At 39.5% G+C, this 17,229-nt stretch overlaps 1 protein-coding gene across 9 annotated transcripts in view; it reads right to left on the reverse strand.

The window, feature by feature from the left end:
- Positions 1-17,229, reverse strand: part of BCAS1 (breast carcinoma amplified sequence 1) — a 125,361-nt gene that overhangs the window by 69,291 nt on the left and 38,841 nt on the right. For all 9 annotated transcript variants that reach the window (XM_023184141.2, XM_023184140.2, XM_023184142.2 and 6 more), the window contains one exon: positions 16,327-16,907. In XM_023184141.2, the coding sequence (XP_023039909.2) occupies positions 16,327-16,907 (581 nt within the window). The remainder of the gene's footprint in view (positions 1-16,326; positions 16,908-17,229) is intronic.

Raw genomic sequence — 17,229 nt, forward strand, 5'->3', positions numbered from 1 at the left:
GGATTTACACTGAAGGGGAAAAAATCCTATCTAAAAAACAGTACCCACTGTATGGTATTATTTAGATAGGATTCTTGAAATAATAAAGCTACAGGAATGGAGAACAGACTAGCGGTTGCCAGGAGTTAAGAAAGGGATGGGGGTGAGAGAGAAGTGGATGCGCCTGTAACAGTCAGTATGCAGTATCCTTGTGGGGATGAAAATGTTCTCTATTTGATTGCATCATTGTCAATATCCTGGTTGTGATAGTGCACGATAGGTCTGAAGATGTTACCGTTCAGTGATACTGGATAAAGGGATAACTGTTCTATTTCTTACAACTGCATGTGAATCCACAATAACTTCCAAGTAAAAAAAAAAAAAAAAGCTTTATAGGATAGTTCTGGAAGAGTAACAATGAAGAACCACTTAAAAAGTCGAACTTTGGGGATCTGCAGTTAAATAAATTAGCACTTGGAACTTTGGGGATCTGCAGTTAAATAAATTAGCACTTGGTTTTAACATGTGAAATTCACCTGTAACAATGTGATGGAATATTTTGCAGCCATGAATTATTTAAGGAGTGTGTAATGAGAAAAAAAGTGTCCATGATAACAATAAAAATGATCAGCCTTTATGTGTTAGGTCAAGTGCTAAGTTTGTTAAAAAGATCCCGTTTAATTCTTACAATGATCCCATGAAGTATGCACTATTTGTAATTCCAATTATACAGATGAACAAATTAACGCACAGAAAGAATAAATAACTTGCCTAAGGTCATAAAGTAGAGTTGGGATTTGACCCCAGGCCCAGCTGATTTCAGAGGCCAAAGGCTTTTCAGCGCCATGCTGCACTGATTCTATCTCCTTTCCTTCAGATGTTTACTCAAATATTATCTTCTCACCAAGGCCTTTCCTATTTTAAGTTCCTGACACTTTATTCCTTTTCTCTGCTGTATATTTTTCTACTTTGTAACCATCAGCCATACAACATATATTAGATGATAACAAGGTGGTAAAATTCCAAATACATAGAGGAATTTCATATATGCTAAAGATGATACCTAAAGTCTATTGAAATGAAGAACTTTTAAATAAAAGATGTAGGAAAAACAGAGCAGCCATCTGGAAAAAAGTTAACTTGGTGTCACAACTCAACCCTCTGCCAGGAAAAATCCAAATAGATTAAAAAATACTACAAGGAAACATGGAAAACATCTTTTCATTTTGGATTGAGAAGGCTTTTGTGTGTATGACTAGAAATCCAGAAGTCATGAAAAGAAAGATTGAAAAGTAAAAAATCCAAATGTTTACAAAAACATTCATTGGCCAAGCTTGTGTGAAGAAGGCAGTCATGTGTTGCTATTACAAGTATAAACTAATTCAGTCCTGATGGAGGGCAATGTGGTATTATGTACCAAAACTGTAAAAACGAATATATTCTTTTACCCAGTGTTTCCATCTCTAAGAGTTGATGCAGAGGATCAACCTAAACTCACACGTGTGAAATAGCAAATGTACAAGGTTATTCATTGCAGTGAGGTTAATAGGGAAAGTCTGGAAGCCAGCCAAAGGGCATTAATGGGGTCCTGGTTAAATAACTCATGGTACAACCATTCAACAGAATACGCTGCAGGCGTTACAAGTGAGGAAGCTCCCTACAGATACAGAAAGTATTGTTAACTGAAAACAAGAGTAGAATAGAACGGAGTGCATATTATGTTATTGTTTGTGTAAAAAAGACAGAATAAGAATTTATGTTTTATTTCTTATATATGCTCACAGAAACCCTAGAAAGATACGTTAAAAAATACAAACAGTAATTACCTACTGGGTGGCATTTTATAATTTTTTTGTTTTGAACAGAGTGAACATGTTACATTTTAAAATGAAGACTAAAGCAAAATATGCATGAATAACTAAAAAAATCTAGAAACTTCAAAAGGGCCAAACTAAGCCCAGTTGGGATGAGAGTCCAGCCTTCGGGCCACCAGTGTGTGGCCTGTGCTTTAAACGTGTCATTTGTAGGTGCTGCTCCATTCTCATCAGGCCTCCAAATCATTCTCAGCAAACAACATTATATGGAAACAGAAACATTCTCCAGGAAATACCTGGAAACTGTCTTTAAGCAAACAGGTGTCTGTGGTGTTAGCTTGTTTTTCATCTCTGTGTGAGAAGTTTATATATATTTTCTTTTTTGTTGGCAGTGATTACAATTTGTCATGTTGAAGAATAATGCCGCCTTATCATAATTTGATTGTCTATAATAAGGCCCATATGGAACTTCTGGCACTTTCTTTCAACTGTATATTGTCAGCTGGACTTCTGAGTCCTTTAAGCAAGATCTATATTGTTAAAGTGAAAATATAAGGTAAGGCTTAAAAAGCCTTGTCTGGAATGATTTGTGATGCCTCTGCTCCATCTAGATTTCCTCACTGGGCAGCACTGATTTTACTCGGAGTCTTAATACTACGAATCAGCACCGAAAGTTCAGGTGAACACAAAAAAATTTGTCTGAAAAATATTGAACAGTACAGAAACTCATGACTCCACTCCTTTCCATCTGTTAGCAATTTGAGCCCCATGCTGCCTGGGATAAAAGGGAAGGCTCTGCTTCCTCTCCCCAGAGAACATCACACGAGCACAGAGAGTTTCATTTGCTGGGCAACAATGGTCTCTGGACAGTCATGGAGTCATTTTTCTTCTGAAAACACTGTGACCTGCATGTAGCCATTGTTAGATTCAGGAAGAAAAATAGGGTTTCGTTAATTTTTGAAGATAGAATTTGTCCCCCAGTTTGCCTAGAAAGGAAAGCAAATTAATATGCAAGCAGGAAGGAATGTGAAGACCAATACTAAAAATATTTTTCAGAATCTCAGAATTTCCTAAGCAGACTGATTGTTTTTTTTTTTTTTTTGTGAGATGTTGCTCAGGCTGGAGTGCAATGGTGCAATCTCATCTCACTGCAACCTCAGCCTCCCAGGTTCAAGTGATTCTCCTGCTTCAGCCTGCCGAGTAGCTGGGATTACAGCATGTGCCACCACGCCCGGCTAATTTTTGTATTTTTAGCAGAGACGGGGTTTCACCATGTTGGCCAGGCTGGTCTCAAACTCCTGACCTCAGGTGATCCACCCACCTTGGCCTCCCAAAGTATTGCGATTACAGGCATGAGCCAAGATGCCCAAACTTTTTTTTTTAAGTTTGTTTTACTACAGCGCTCAAAGTCACTGTGTGTGTGTGTATGTGTGTGTGTATGTGTATATATATATAAATGTAGGTATATACATTATACCTACACTGTATATAAATATATATTAATGTAGGTAATTCTGTACTTTTATTTTTTCCACTACTCCTACCCAATTTGCATCAACTGATAAAAATTCATTGAGTAGTTTTTCAATAATGCATTCACATCTTTCAAGCCCATGGCAGAAACAGGGAAAGAACACAGACAGCACGACCATAGGAAATCCAGTTATGAAAGGGCTTCAAATCTGCCCACTTAGGACAAAATTTCTCTTTCTGATTTCCTACTGGAGATTATTACACATTAGCTGTAAGTATATGTAAAAAGTTGTTATTCTTACTGAACAACGAATTGTCACATAAGCTCTGGGTGGCATAGTTTGGAAATTATTGTTAGACGAAAATAACCTCTTGCTGAACTGTTGCTAGCAGCCTGTGGCAATTTCTAACTAACACAGCTCAGGAATCCTCAGCCTCTTAATGCAGCCTAGGGGAGAAATCAAGAAATCACTTAGATAGTGATATTTTCTTACTTTTACTTAGATTGGTGGTGCACTACAGTGCTCCTTTTACAAAAAAGAGAAAATACAGATGAACAAAGAGTAAAACAAAATGCATCAATTATTCTATTACTGAAAGTCAACTGCTGTCAACAATTTGCAATTATTTATTCCACGCTACTCTTTGAGGGGATGACAGATCTATGGCACAAGCAGGCAGAGATCATTTTTACCCAAAGGAGATTCTCCTGTATGCTATTTTGAAATCTGCTTTTCTCATTTAACATTATATTATGGCTTTCTTCACCTGACCAATTCTATTTTTATGTCACCCTTGTTTATGATGTCTAGTGTAAGGGTCTACCACAATCAACATAAAAGACCTATTGGTTCATTTCAGCTTTTTTTCTTATAGACAATACTGGAAAAATTTTAAAGCCCCATGAATAAAATATTGATCATGTTCTCAATACATTCTTTTTAAACATTTTTTATTGATGCATAATAGATGTACATAATTTTGGGGTACATGTGATAGTTTAATACATTCATATAATTTGTAAAGATCAAGTTAGTGTACTTGGGATATTCATCACTTCAAATATTTGTCTTCTCTTTATGCTAAAAGCATTCGACTTATTCTATTTTAGCTAGTTTGAAATGTACAATAAACTATAGTCACCCTACTGATCTATCAATCAATAAATTATTAAATGCAGATTTGCTCATTCAGAAAGCATGTGTGTTTGATGTGTGTTTGAAGACTTTAAAATTGCATATGCCAAAGTGCCACGGTGGAAAGAAGCTTCTTAGTGGTCCAGGTAGTTGATCAAGAAATTGTCTAAGACCTCAGAGGGAAATAAAATAACATGAAAATATAAAACCAAGAAATCTAGATTTCCATTGTCCTCTGGCATCTTTTCTGAGATGGGAATTTGGTCTGGATAACACAGATATAAAAATGTTCCACTTAGCCATTTTTCTTCCTCTTTTGGGGAAGAGAGAGGCAATGTTAATTTTAGCTGCTTATACTAATTGAACCAAGCTAGGTTGGACCAATTATCCAGTGTGATACTCTTTACTGTAAATCAGAATATCACTACCTGTTTTACTACCCTGTGGACATAACCTCAGGATATTTAAGGCTCATCTCACATGGGGGCAGCAGAAGTCTAGCCCAGGGCCTTAGCATGGTACATCATCATTAATCCATAGTTATTAACTGATGTGGAGATGTTACATTTGTAAGATTAAATAAACCATTGTCTGTTGCTGATATAGGTGGAGGGTGGAAAGAAATCTATCTAAGCAACACACACTTGCTTCTCATATAAAGCTAGTGTGCATTTTCTGTTTTTACCCTCAGCAACTCCTCTGCTTGAGGGGTAAGTGAATTTGTCAACTTGACTTCCAATGGCAAGTAAAATGTGGGTAGAGAATTAAGCATAAAATATTCTTCTGTTTCCCTTTGGGCAGTAGGTTTTGCTTTGGGGATATTTCTAAGGACACATGAGTTGGCACACTCTCAAGTAGAGTCCACTTATGTGTGATTTCTTTTTCTTATTTTTTTGAGATGGAGTCTCGCTCTGTTGCCCAGGCTGGAGTGCAGTGGTGCGATCTCGGCTCACTGCAACCTCCATCTCCCAGGTTCAAGCGATTCTCATGTCTCAGCTTCCTGAGTAGCTGAGATTATAGGCGTGTACCACCATGCCTGGCTAATTTTTGTATTTTTAGTAGAGATGGAGTTTCACTATGTTGGCCAGGCTGGTCTTGAACTCCTGGTCTCAAGCAATCCTCCTGCCTCAGCCTCCCAAAGTGCTGGGATTATAGGCGTGAGCCACCCCGCCTGGACAATATGTATGATTTAAAATGGAAAAATACTGCTGCAGGCAGAGTGAGTCAAGAGTGATTCCCAGGGTAAGCCACATTGGGCAAAAGGGATTTGTGGAAGATTCTTCTGTTCCTAACACGCACAACCTTCCTAACACGCACAACCTTCCAGACTGGTAACAGCATTTCGCATTTACTAAAGGAAAAGTACCTAATGTTATGGAAACAAACAAACAAACAAACAAACAAAAAAACCAAAAAGCAAACAAAAAACCACACCAGAAAACCTGCCTTGAAATACAAAAAGCTCATAATCCACAGCCTAGAGCACATTCGTCATCTGTTTAACAAACACTTCCCCAAAGCGAGAAAACAGTTTTGAATGCGCCAGAATTAGGCTGCAGACTTTCTAAGAATTGTTTGGCCTGTGCAAAGAAAGAAAGAAAAAGGCACATCCTATTCACTGACTATTGAAACACTTCTCTGTTTCTGGTCCTCACCCAGTTGTAATTTTCACTCTTCTCTCCACTTTCTATCTCCAAACTCTGTTTATTCCACTCAGAGTTCTTTCTAAACTCTGGAAGTGTTTGCTTGTTAATTTTCTTTCTTTTTAAAATTGCTGGTCTCTCCACTAGAAGGAAAGCTCCCATGAAGTACACTGTTCTACCTGCTGTGGAACCTAAAATCATTCCTGGCACAAAGAAAATACTCATATTTGTTGCATGAATAAATGAAAGTATCCACCCCTTTTATATATTGCCTAAGACTGGCTACCTGATTGACTCTCAGGCTGGAATGACAGATGGTCATCTAAGTAGCTTCAAATTATAAGTGCTATGAAGGATGAAGGATGAAGTAAAGTGGTCCATGATGGGTGTATTTACTTGATTCTCAACTGTACCCAAGAAAAATACCAATGCAAGTGTTATGACGAAGGACAACCTACATGGCTGCGCTGTTGGGAATCATTTAGTAAACTGGAGAGTGGGTGCCCCATCTTAAGGGACAGTCACAACTCACATTCTGTCTGCAAATATAGGGCAAAACTACCCATTGTGGGGAAGTCTGAAATATAGAATTGTATTGACATATCATTGCTTTAAAATATCATCAACTTTGTCAATTCAAAAATATAATTAATGAATTAAAATATTATTTAAAACACTATGTAGGCCAAGTAAGACGTATCTGTGGCTAGAGGCATTCTACAGGTGGCTAGTTTTCAACTTCCGATTTATGTTTTTTTATTTTATTTTACTTCTTCAAACCCACAGCCAACATCATACAACTTCTGGTCTAAATGCCTAGCTCAACATTCTCTAGAAGAATCGTTCCTTGGAAAACTGAGCCACCTTGTTAGAGGCCCAACAGTTACATGGATGATTAAGTTTGAGAAACACTTGGTTAAACAAAGTGAAACAGGCATGCTGGCTGCAGGACTTCTCAGAGCCTTTAGAAGGCTGAGGTCCATTGTGAATCTTCAGTAGAGACTATGAAGCAAATAGATTTTCTGAAATTATTCCATAGCGGAGCCGTATTTATAGGCCCATCTTATTGGACTAATGTTCTACAGACCAACTTGGGAAGTACTAGCGTGCTGGTTAACATTAGGTGTTAACTTGATTGGATTGAAGGACGCCGAGAGGGCTGGGAAAGTATTGTTTCTGGGCGTGTCTATGAGGGTGTTGCCAGAGGAGATTAACATTTGAGTCAGTGGACTGGGAGAATAAGACCCACCCTTGATGTGGGTGGGCACCTTCCAATCGTCTGGCAGCATGGCTAGAACAAAGCAGGTGGAAGAAGGTGGGCTAAGCTGGTCTGCTGAGTCTTCCAGCCTTCATCTTTCTCCTGTGCTGGATGCTTCCTGCTCTTGGACATTAGACTCCAGGTTCTTCGGCCTTTGGACTCTTAGACTTACACCAGTGGTTTGCCAGGGACTCTCGGGCCTTTGGCCACAGACTGACGGCTGCACTGTCGGCCTACCTACTTCCGAGGCTTTTGGACTTCAGCCACTACTGGCTTCCTACCTCCTCAGCTTGCAGACAGCCTCCAGTGTGATTTCACCTTGTGATAATGTGAGACAATTCTCCTTAATAAACTCCCTTTAATATATACCTCTATCCTGTTAGTTCTGTCCCTTTGGAGAACTCTGACTAATACAACTAGTTTTAGAAATTTTGAAAGATACAAGGTGTTTCAAAAATTTTAAAGTGTTCTATCTCTTTGGACCTATAGGCACAGTGGTTACGTGTGTGGCCAATGGTGACCAATTTCCACCCTGCCACTTTCTAGCACTATGATTTTGCACAAGTTACTTTACCTCTCCGTGACTTAGTAAACTTGATAAGTTATAGCTGTTATAATTTTTGAGGGAGCGAATCGGATGGGATGATACCAGAGGGAATGATAACTCAAAATTTATTTTACAAAGTAATTGCAAAAAACAATTTACTAGATATTTCCACTGATTAACGCCATGATATGTTAAAGACCAAATTTAAAATATCAAGTAAATAGTACAAATCTATTGTACTATGATTGTAAAGTTTAAGTGTGAAGTCATGTACACTGTATATATTTTGAAACGACTATTTCAAGTTGTTTAGGCAGACCAGATAATGACATTGCAATAACACATCCTAACACTCTTTGAAAAGTTGACACATGACATGTACCACCCTTATTCTTGTCAGGTTCGTTTAACAAACATTATTGGATGCCAACATGTGCCAGTCATTATGCCAGGCATTGGGAACACTCAGTTGCATAAAAAACGGCCATGTACCTTAAGATAACTATCTCAATGTGTCAAAGTCAGATAGCAGAACAGCGTTCTCCAAATTTCAGACTGTGATCTTTAGTAGATTTGAAAATAATTTAGTGGGTCAAAACCAGCAGTAAACAAATCAAACAGAATAGAAAAGAATACAAAATCCCTGCAGGGGTTACTGGCTGCAGGAATAGTATTACTTCATGAATTCTTTGTTTCACGTATGCGCATGTATATCAGCTCAAGTTGTAAAGTCTAGTTCTTACTATGGGGACACAGTTAAATTACAAAACTAATGTAATGAATACACTCAGATGAATTACCATAGGTGGATACTGTAGCACCTTCTACTTGCTCCATTCACTTAATGATTTCCAGACAATGTTAGGTAGAGAAGATAAATCTGGTTTCTATCTGTGGCATGTTATCTTTGCTGGAAGAACCTTCTTTCTACTGAAAAAACTGAAAATGCTAGCTAATAGCTATTTGCACTTCAACACAGACACGTGACTCAATTTCACCAAAGGGATCTAAGGACAAATTTTAGGAAACTCCTTTCTTATGTATAGGACATTATGACACATACATCGAAAATATTACAGGTCCAATTCCAGGTCACTGCAACAGAGTGACTAACACAATAGAGTCACACACATTTTTCGGTTTCCCGGTGCACATAAAAGTTCTCCACTATCTGGGAGTCTATTAAGTGTGCCATAGCATTATGTCTAAAAAAAAAATGTACATACTTTAACTTAAAAATGGCTTATCTCATGGTGTATATGTACCACATTTTCTTTATCCAGTCTATTGGGCATTTGATGGGCATTTGGCTTGATTCCATGTCTTTGCTATTGTGAATAATGCTGCAATGGAGTACTATGCATCCATAAAAAGGAACAAAATCATGTCCTTTGCAGGGATGTGGATGGAGCTGAAAGTCATTATCCTTGGCAAACTAACGCAGGAACAGAAAACCAAACACCGCATGTTCTCACTTATAAGTAGGAGCTGAACAATGAGAACAGATGGACACAAGAAGGGGAACAACACACACTGGGGCCTGTCAGAGGGTTATGGGAGGGACAGCATCAGGATAAACAGCTAATGCATGCTGGGCTTAATTCCTACATGGTGAGTTGGTGAGGTGATAGGTGCAGCAAACCACCACAGCACACATTTATTTTAAATTCTGGGGTACACATGCGGGTCACCTAGGGGCTCCTGTACGTCCTGCATGTGTACCCCAGAACTTAAAATAAGAATTAAAATAAAAACTTTATTTCTAAAAAATGCTGACACAAAGACACAAAGTGAACACAGGCCGTTGGAAAAATGGTGCTGATAGACTTGCTTGATGCAGGATTGTCACAAACCTTTAATTTGTAAAAATGCAGCATTTATGAAGCACAATAAAGAGAGGTATTTCTGCATACTTGGAATCATGTTAAAACCACAAGGGACTAAGCCTAGGGACTAAGCAATAATGGGGGATACCAGCAGAGCAAGACTGAGGTGGTTTAGTGGGGGCTGCGAAGATCTTGACGCAACCTGAACTCCCTTACCTCTAGGGTTCTTACTACATGCAAGAAATAGTACATTCTCCTTGTTAAGTAAACCACTATTAACTGAGTGTTGTGTGTGTGGGTTTCCTGCAGCCAAAGTAAAAATGATATATCACCAACCCCTAAATGATACACTATTCAAACTCCATCACTCTGAAAAGCCATTTGATCTATTTCATAATGATTCATTTCTAAGTTTCTAACAATTTAGAAAATACACCGTTTTATTTAGCATTACTACTACTGATGGCCTATATTATCTTCTAACTTTACAAAACTCCCTAGGGCAGGTAGTAACTTCCTTTTGTGGATGAAAACATAGGTTTTGAAATGATTGAGTATAACAGGCTTAGGTGACAGATGGATCTTTGTTCCACTTCTGCCACTAATTAGCTTTGTGACCTTACACAGGGAGTTTAAGTTCTCCCCAAGTTCTCTCCTCTGTTCAATGGCAATAGAAATACCTACTTTGTTGGGTTGTTTTAAGAATAAAAGCAGCCGGGAGCAGTGGCTCACGCCTGTAATCCCAGCACTTTGGGAGGCTGAGGTAGGCAGATCACGAGGTCAGGAGATCAAGACCATCCTGGCTAACAAGGTGAAAACCCGTCTCTACTAAAAGTACAAAAAATTAGCCGGGTGCGGTGGCGGGCGCCTGTAGTCCCAGCTGCATGGGAAGCTTAGGCAGGAGAATGGCGTGAACTCAGGAGGCGGAGCTTGCAGTGAGCCGAGACTGCGCCACTGCACTCCAGCCTGGGTGACAGAGCGAGACTCCGTCTCAAAAAAAAAAAAAGAATAAAAGCAGAAAATGTATGCAAAATGCTTACTACACAGCCTAGAAATAATAAATTACTTAAAAACGGGGCGATTATTGTCATTTCGCACAACCACACAGCTATTAAGTGCTGGAGTCTGGACTCATACCCATGTCACCCGCTCCTAACACTACCACATCATCTCTGCCACTGTAAACATCTCATATTAAGCATTTCTTACTGCTAAATGCATCAAAATCCCAGTGGTATAGCTGAGGACCTTGTTTACTCTAAAACTTGCATAATGTCAGATGGATTTTCCCTTTGCACTGACAAAGTCTTTTGGGTGGCTAGTTCTGTTTACCAGTTGAAAAGACATGGCCTTGTGGACATAAGGCAGAAACAACACAAAATAAAAAACAGTTAATAATTCACTTGGCCTTCTAATGTTGAAATTGGGTAATTCTTTTTGTTTTTATTTTTCACTTGGGATTTTAGGTATTTACAACTTTGCATATGCTAATATCTTTGAATTTCATTGCTTCAAGTTGCAACTTCATTGAACAAGTTTCAAATAATTGACAAATATAGAAACGTTGACTATCTAAGACTATGGGCTTTGGAGACGGACAATTTTGGCTGTGCCAATTTTTAGCTGTGCGTCAGGAGTGATTTGGTTTCTCTGAACTGTTGACTTCTTTGTCTGTACAACGGTGAAAATACAGGAATTCCCTGGTCAGGTTTGATGGCTTAATGAGCTGATTTCTTCAAAATGATTTAATCACAGAATTTGACGTAAAATGCGAGAGGGATTCATGCTGTCCGAAATCATCCAAGAGTGGAGATATCTGGTTAGCTTCATGGAGAAGCTGGCGCTGAATATCAAGTCAATGTTTGATAAACAGAGAGAGAAAGAGACAAAGGCAGAGAAAATGGCTTTTGCACAGGTCAGGTGTTGGCCATATTGACTAGAGAAATTTAAGGGAAGAAGGGTGGAAAATGCAGTTGGAAAATAGACGGAGGAAAGATTGTGGAGAGCCTTAAATGCCAGACAAAGAAACTGAGGCTTATGGGCATGGACACTAACATTTCTATTGTTTCAAAAATAATTTTACAACTTTTATACCCTTCTCACCCAAGTTAGGACTTGTGCCTTTGGTTATCCAACTCTTAAATTAGAGTCAACTGTGCTATCTCTGTGAGTTTGGGTTGAGGACTACGGAAGGGAAAGGTAAAATATAAAAATAAAATATGAGGTAGTAGGGAGAAAACCCATAATACTAGTAATAGCTAATTACTCTTTTTTTTTTTTTTCAAAATGCAATTTGTGCTAAGTATGTTATATGGCCTATCTCATTTAATCTCTAAAGCATGAACAATGTGAAAATGTGCTAGATACTATTATTATCCCCATTTTACAGATGAGGAAACTGAGGCTCAGGAGGTGAAGTAGCTTGCCCAAGGTCAAACAGCCAGAAGGTGACAGAGGTAGAGAGGAAACCTAGGCTACCTGACCATGATGCTTATGTTTCATTCACACTAAATACCATGTAGAAAAGGACTCTGGAGACCTTGGTTCTTTAATTCCAATTCTACCACTGAACAGTAGAGGCAGGATGAAGTTGTCATGCCCTGAGAGGGACAACCCTGTGAATTAAACCGGTGGGCATTTTGTTTTTATTGTTGTTAGGTGATGAATGAAGAGTTCCATTTTGGACACATTAGAGTTTAGATACTCAGTGAGCAGCCAAGCGGGGATGTAGCAGTTCAAGCAGACACGTGGAAGGGGAGGCAGCTGAGACTCATGTCTGGACTTCAGGGATGGATCCAGGCTAGAGATGTAAATTTGGAACTTGTCAACCCATAGCAGTACTTAAACCCTTGGGACTGAGGGAAACCTTCAAGGAAATAAGCGTAGTTAGAGATATCCAAGAAGTGAACCCTGGAGAAGTCCAACATTTAGCGGGTGAGATCCAGCAAAGGAGATGAAGGAAAAGAAGGTAGGGAGGTGGAAGGATGTTGTTTCAAGCAGTAAGGTGTGGCCCACCCACTCACTGTGTCAGATTCAACTTGCAGGTCAGATCTACTAGGACAAAGACAGAGATCTATAGGATTTGGCAACCAGGGTGATGGTGGGGAATTTGCAACATCATGGTGGCTGTGACAAGAGCCTGAATGGAGTGTGTTCAAGAGAGAAAAGAAGAGAAGTGAAAGCACAGAATATTGTTCTTATTATTAGTAGCCTGAGCCAATCTGAGGACTGATGCACTTATCACAGTATCTCTTAAAATATTATGTCTCTTACTAGATTATACACTCCTTGAAAGTCTAGAAACATGATTTATTTTTCAAATGCCTTGCACAAGGCTGGTGCTAAAGTAACGACTGCAGGATTTAATTACATTTTTAAAAGAAAAAAGATATTCTTCAATCTTATGAAACTCTGCATGGCAACACTTTATGCACCCCACACCCCCATTCAACACAAATACAACTCTGGAAGTACTGTGTTGATAACAGAAATTTGGTGGGTTTTATTTTTAACCAATAAAAGTCAAGTTTGCATTATGTGATTATTTTTTGTGTGTGATGAATCTTTTAAATGCATATCTTACAGCCGTGGTTCAGTTGTTGTGGGGAGAGGAAAAAAAACCTCATCCTTGCCAACACATTGGTTTGTGTGAATCACAGCTCAGTGAAACCTTTCAGGCATATAATTTATCTTTTCTTTGGCCTATGTAGTAAATGCTTCATTTGTTCATGAATTCTTGCCTTGTTTTAATTATGCTATGCCCTGAATGTAGTTTTATAAGGCACAAAAATAAGATTGTCATTCTGAAAACACAGAAGATTTGTGTGTTTTCCCCAGGATGAAATGGTGGCATCTTTCTCCTAATTCACAGCTCTGTGGGTTTGTGGTTGGAATTCCAATCCAGCAGAAAGCAAGCCATAAAAGTGGGGGGAAGGGCTCCTGGAGGGGGGCAGTGGACGCGGCTGAGCCCAAGGCATAATTCACCCTAAGAATTCTGAATCAATACACTGATGTCCATCCATGCACAATGTGGTACTCCCACCAAGAAAGCCACTGATTGAGAAGTTTGATTCATGTTACTTTCTGAGGGTTGGATTGTCTCATTACATTTATAGAACAATTGCTTTTTTACCCCCTAAATACAGAACTATGCAGCCGGGAGTCAGATAAGAAACCTTGACAATCAGAAGGCTGTTTTGTTGTTGTTGTTAAAAATCTTTGCAGGCATATGCATCTGGATATCCACAAGTTCACAGGCTGAGGGAGAAATGGCTATTTCATAACTTCTCTGTTTCATATGTACATAGTACAAAGTGGGCACTCAGTATTTCAAATTTCAATATCACTGAAAAAAATGGAAATTTGTAATGTAACAAAATCAGATTCAGGCTTCATTGGTGAATCTGAGGGAGTGAATTCACTTATTCAGAAAGGAAGACAGTTACAATTCTTGGGTCTTCTGAGAGATCGTTATAACTTGAAAATATTACACAAGGGCTTTGCTATATTAGATACCTGCCATATTCCCAACACAAGCTCCCATTTTCTGACTCAAATCTTATTTTGGAACACATTCCACTCAAATTGAGTTTCTGTCCCTAAGAGTTCTTTTTCAATAAAGAAAGCTGAGTTAATAAATCACAACTCCAAAACTTTTCCTCGCTTTTCTTAGACTAGAAATAGATTGAGAGTGTTGAGGTTTTATGGCGGAGTACATTGGAGGGCTGGCTATCCTATGCTGAACTGGTTTACTTAATTAAGATGGGGATTTGGATGAGTCACTGGACACCTGTCCAAAGATGAGTAAAACACATTCCTTCATTGTCTCTCCATAAATAGCTCAATCTTCTCCTAACTCAGCCAATGGATAGGCTTTGGATGCCCAAGCAAAAGAAACACATGACTGTTAAAAAATCACAACCTCAAATGGCTTTAGAAGTCTATGACCAATAATGAGAATGGTTTCCCCACTCAAGCACAAGTAATAAGCAGTTTTTCCCTTATGCAGGAATATTGACGACCGGTTTACCGCCTCCGCACACGTAACTTTCAGGTCCCGGTTCATGCATTTGATGGAATGTTCCCTGGGCCACGGAGCCCAATTCTCCTGGCGTCTGGCATTTCCCCCACTCTCTGCTCCCCCAGCACAGCACTTGGCATCTTGCATTGCAATTGCAGGTTTATTTATTCACTTCTCTCACTGAACAGTGAACTCCACCAGGGCGGAGACTCTGTGTCTCGCTCTCCACTGTGGCCCCTGTGCTTCACCTGTGCCTGGAACAGTGTCACACTCAGTAAGGAGCAGATGCCTAGATGCATTTGGAGACTCACTTTAAATTATATGGCAAGCTATTCAACTGGCTTTTCGAACTGGAAAGTGCGTGTTCGAAGGGAAAATTTTTAAACTCTGAAAGAAATGTTGGAAATATGCTCTGAGTCAAAATGTATAGAAACCACAAGAATGCTGACAGTAAGAGCCTAAAACACATGATCCCGACTATCTTTTCCCAATTTTAACTCTCCAGAGTGTTCAGCGGTGCCCAGTCTTCATAATGTAATACTTCATAGCACCCTGGATGCATTAAAACCACAGATTAACACGATACTCATTTTCGTTAAGGAAAATAATTTACATACAGTGCTTAGAGTAGAGCCTGGCACATTGAACATTTTCAATAAACGACAGCAAGCGTAATTATTAGCACTTCGGAAGTGCAAAGTTGCATTGTTATTAAGACAAATATATTTGGAGCTCATCCAATTTTTTCCTGGCTCTAAAGTCTGTTAGTGGCACTTAACTTTATTCCCAAGTTTTGAAAAATATTGTTATTTTAAAAGTCTGTTAACCAAGGAAATGCACGCCCTAAACCTATAATGTATCAAATTTTACTTCCTTCTTGTTTTAAGGAGTTCTTTTCCTGCCTTGAATACAAACAAGCTCTCTCAAGGTTAAAAGCACATGCTCTTTTTAGTGTCAAAAAGAGCTTGCCTTTGTTTGCTCAGGAAAAAAAGTGACTGATTCAGGATACCTTCTTTGAAAACCAAAATAAACAAACAAAACCCCAAAACAAACAAACAAAAAATCCCCCTAATTTTTACAAAGGTATTATACTCCTCTTTGTTGGAAAAGAATTAGTACATTAAAGAGTCTGCCCAGAGCTGTAATATCTCTTTATTCAAACACATATCATAGTGCAAAAGATAGTTAATATCAATTCAGGCCATTAAGAGTAAGAAAGGAAATGTGTTCCAACAAAAGTCTGCATGTCAACGAACTACAGAGACTAGGTAGCATCTTTTAGAAACCATTTTTATTCCACTAATGCCTTTCCGCCCAGAATCTATTGATCGTAAATGCAACCTGTCTACTTCCGCCTTTGAAAAATGGATGGATAAATTCATCTGCATGTAACTCACCTCTTTTACATAAAACAGATGCCACAGCTGTTATTGTTCTTCATACAGATGTTTCTACCCAGAGAAACATCAGGGTGACACTCTGCTACAATGTGCTATTTGTTCTAGAGGGGTCAACAGCTTGCTACCTTGCCTAGGCCCAGGGTGACTGACTGCATATGTGCAGTGGTCTTATCCCATAGTGCCCCCGAGCATGTGTTCAGAACCAAGTGGATACACCTTGGCACACTTACCTTCCCTGCAGGGACATCATCGGACTGCCTTGATAATCCAGGAACCTCGTCCACCTTGTCGTGATGCTCTGCCCTCTTGGCTTCCTGCTGGCTGTCACCTGGCACGTTTTCCTGTCCCTTGTCCAGCTTGAAGAATTTGTCAAAAAAGCTGGAGTCCTTGGGCTTGGAGGGAGCTTCTCCTCCTGCTCCCCCTGCCTCAGGTGGGAGAAGTGTGGGATCCCTGGCGGCAGAGAGGACCTTGTCTTGGGCCGGGGCGTGCCCTGGGATTTTATCTGTGTCCTGCCCCGGACCAGCTGCCACCGGAAGTGTCCAGCTCTCACTTGGGTCTTTGTTTGCTGGAGCTTTATTGGAGCTGACATCAAGCTTCACTGATCCAAGGGATGAATCTGTGGCTTGGTCTCCGGTACGTCCTGGTACAGGCCGAGAGAGCATCAAGAAAAAACGAGATTTAGCAGCTGGTGCCTCGGGTTTGGACTCTTTCCCAAGATTCTTTCCGCTGGCATCCGCAACAGCACTTATCTCCATTGTCTCGGGGGAAGAAGTGGCCACATTATCCGTCTTGACACTTATTCCCAAGTCGACTGTAAACGTAAACATAAACAGCGGTTATTCAGCCAAGCTGGGAATTTCAGGCACTAATAATGGACTCCAGACATTTTTTATACAAAAGCCATACTGCAAACTGGAACTGTGTTGTTCTCTGGTCATTCTGAAAGGTAGAAGTTAGCTCTCCAGATCTCCTTGGACCCTGCTTTTCTTGGGAGAGGAGAAGGCAAGGTTGGTGAGGAGGGAAAGCTACTTAATGGAAAGTCACTAGCTGCCAGGTGTGGAATGAGTGACATTCAATGTTAATTAATCTTCTTTTATCTTTGTAAGAACTCTGTGAGCAGCATATTGTCACGA

This window comes from Piliocolobus tephrosceles, chromosome 20, assembly GCF_002776525.5.
Source record: "Piliocolobus tephrosceles isolate RC106 chromosome 20, ASM277652v3, whole genome shotgun sequence".
In the NCBI taxonomy this organism is placed as follows: domain Eukaryota; kingdom Metazoa; phylum Chordata; class Mammalia; order Primates; family Cercopithecidae; genus Piliocolobus; species Piliocolobus tephrosceles.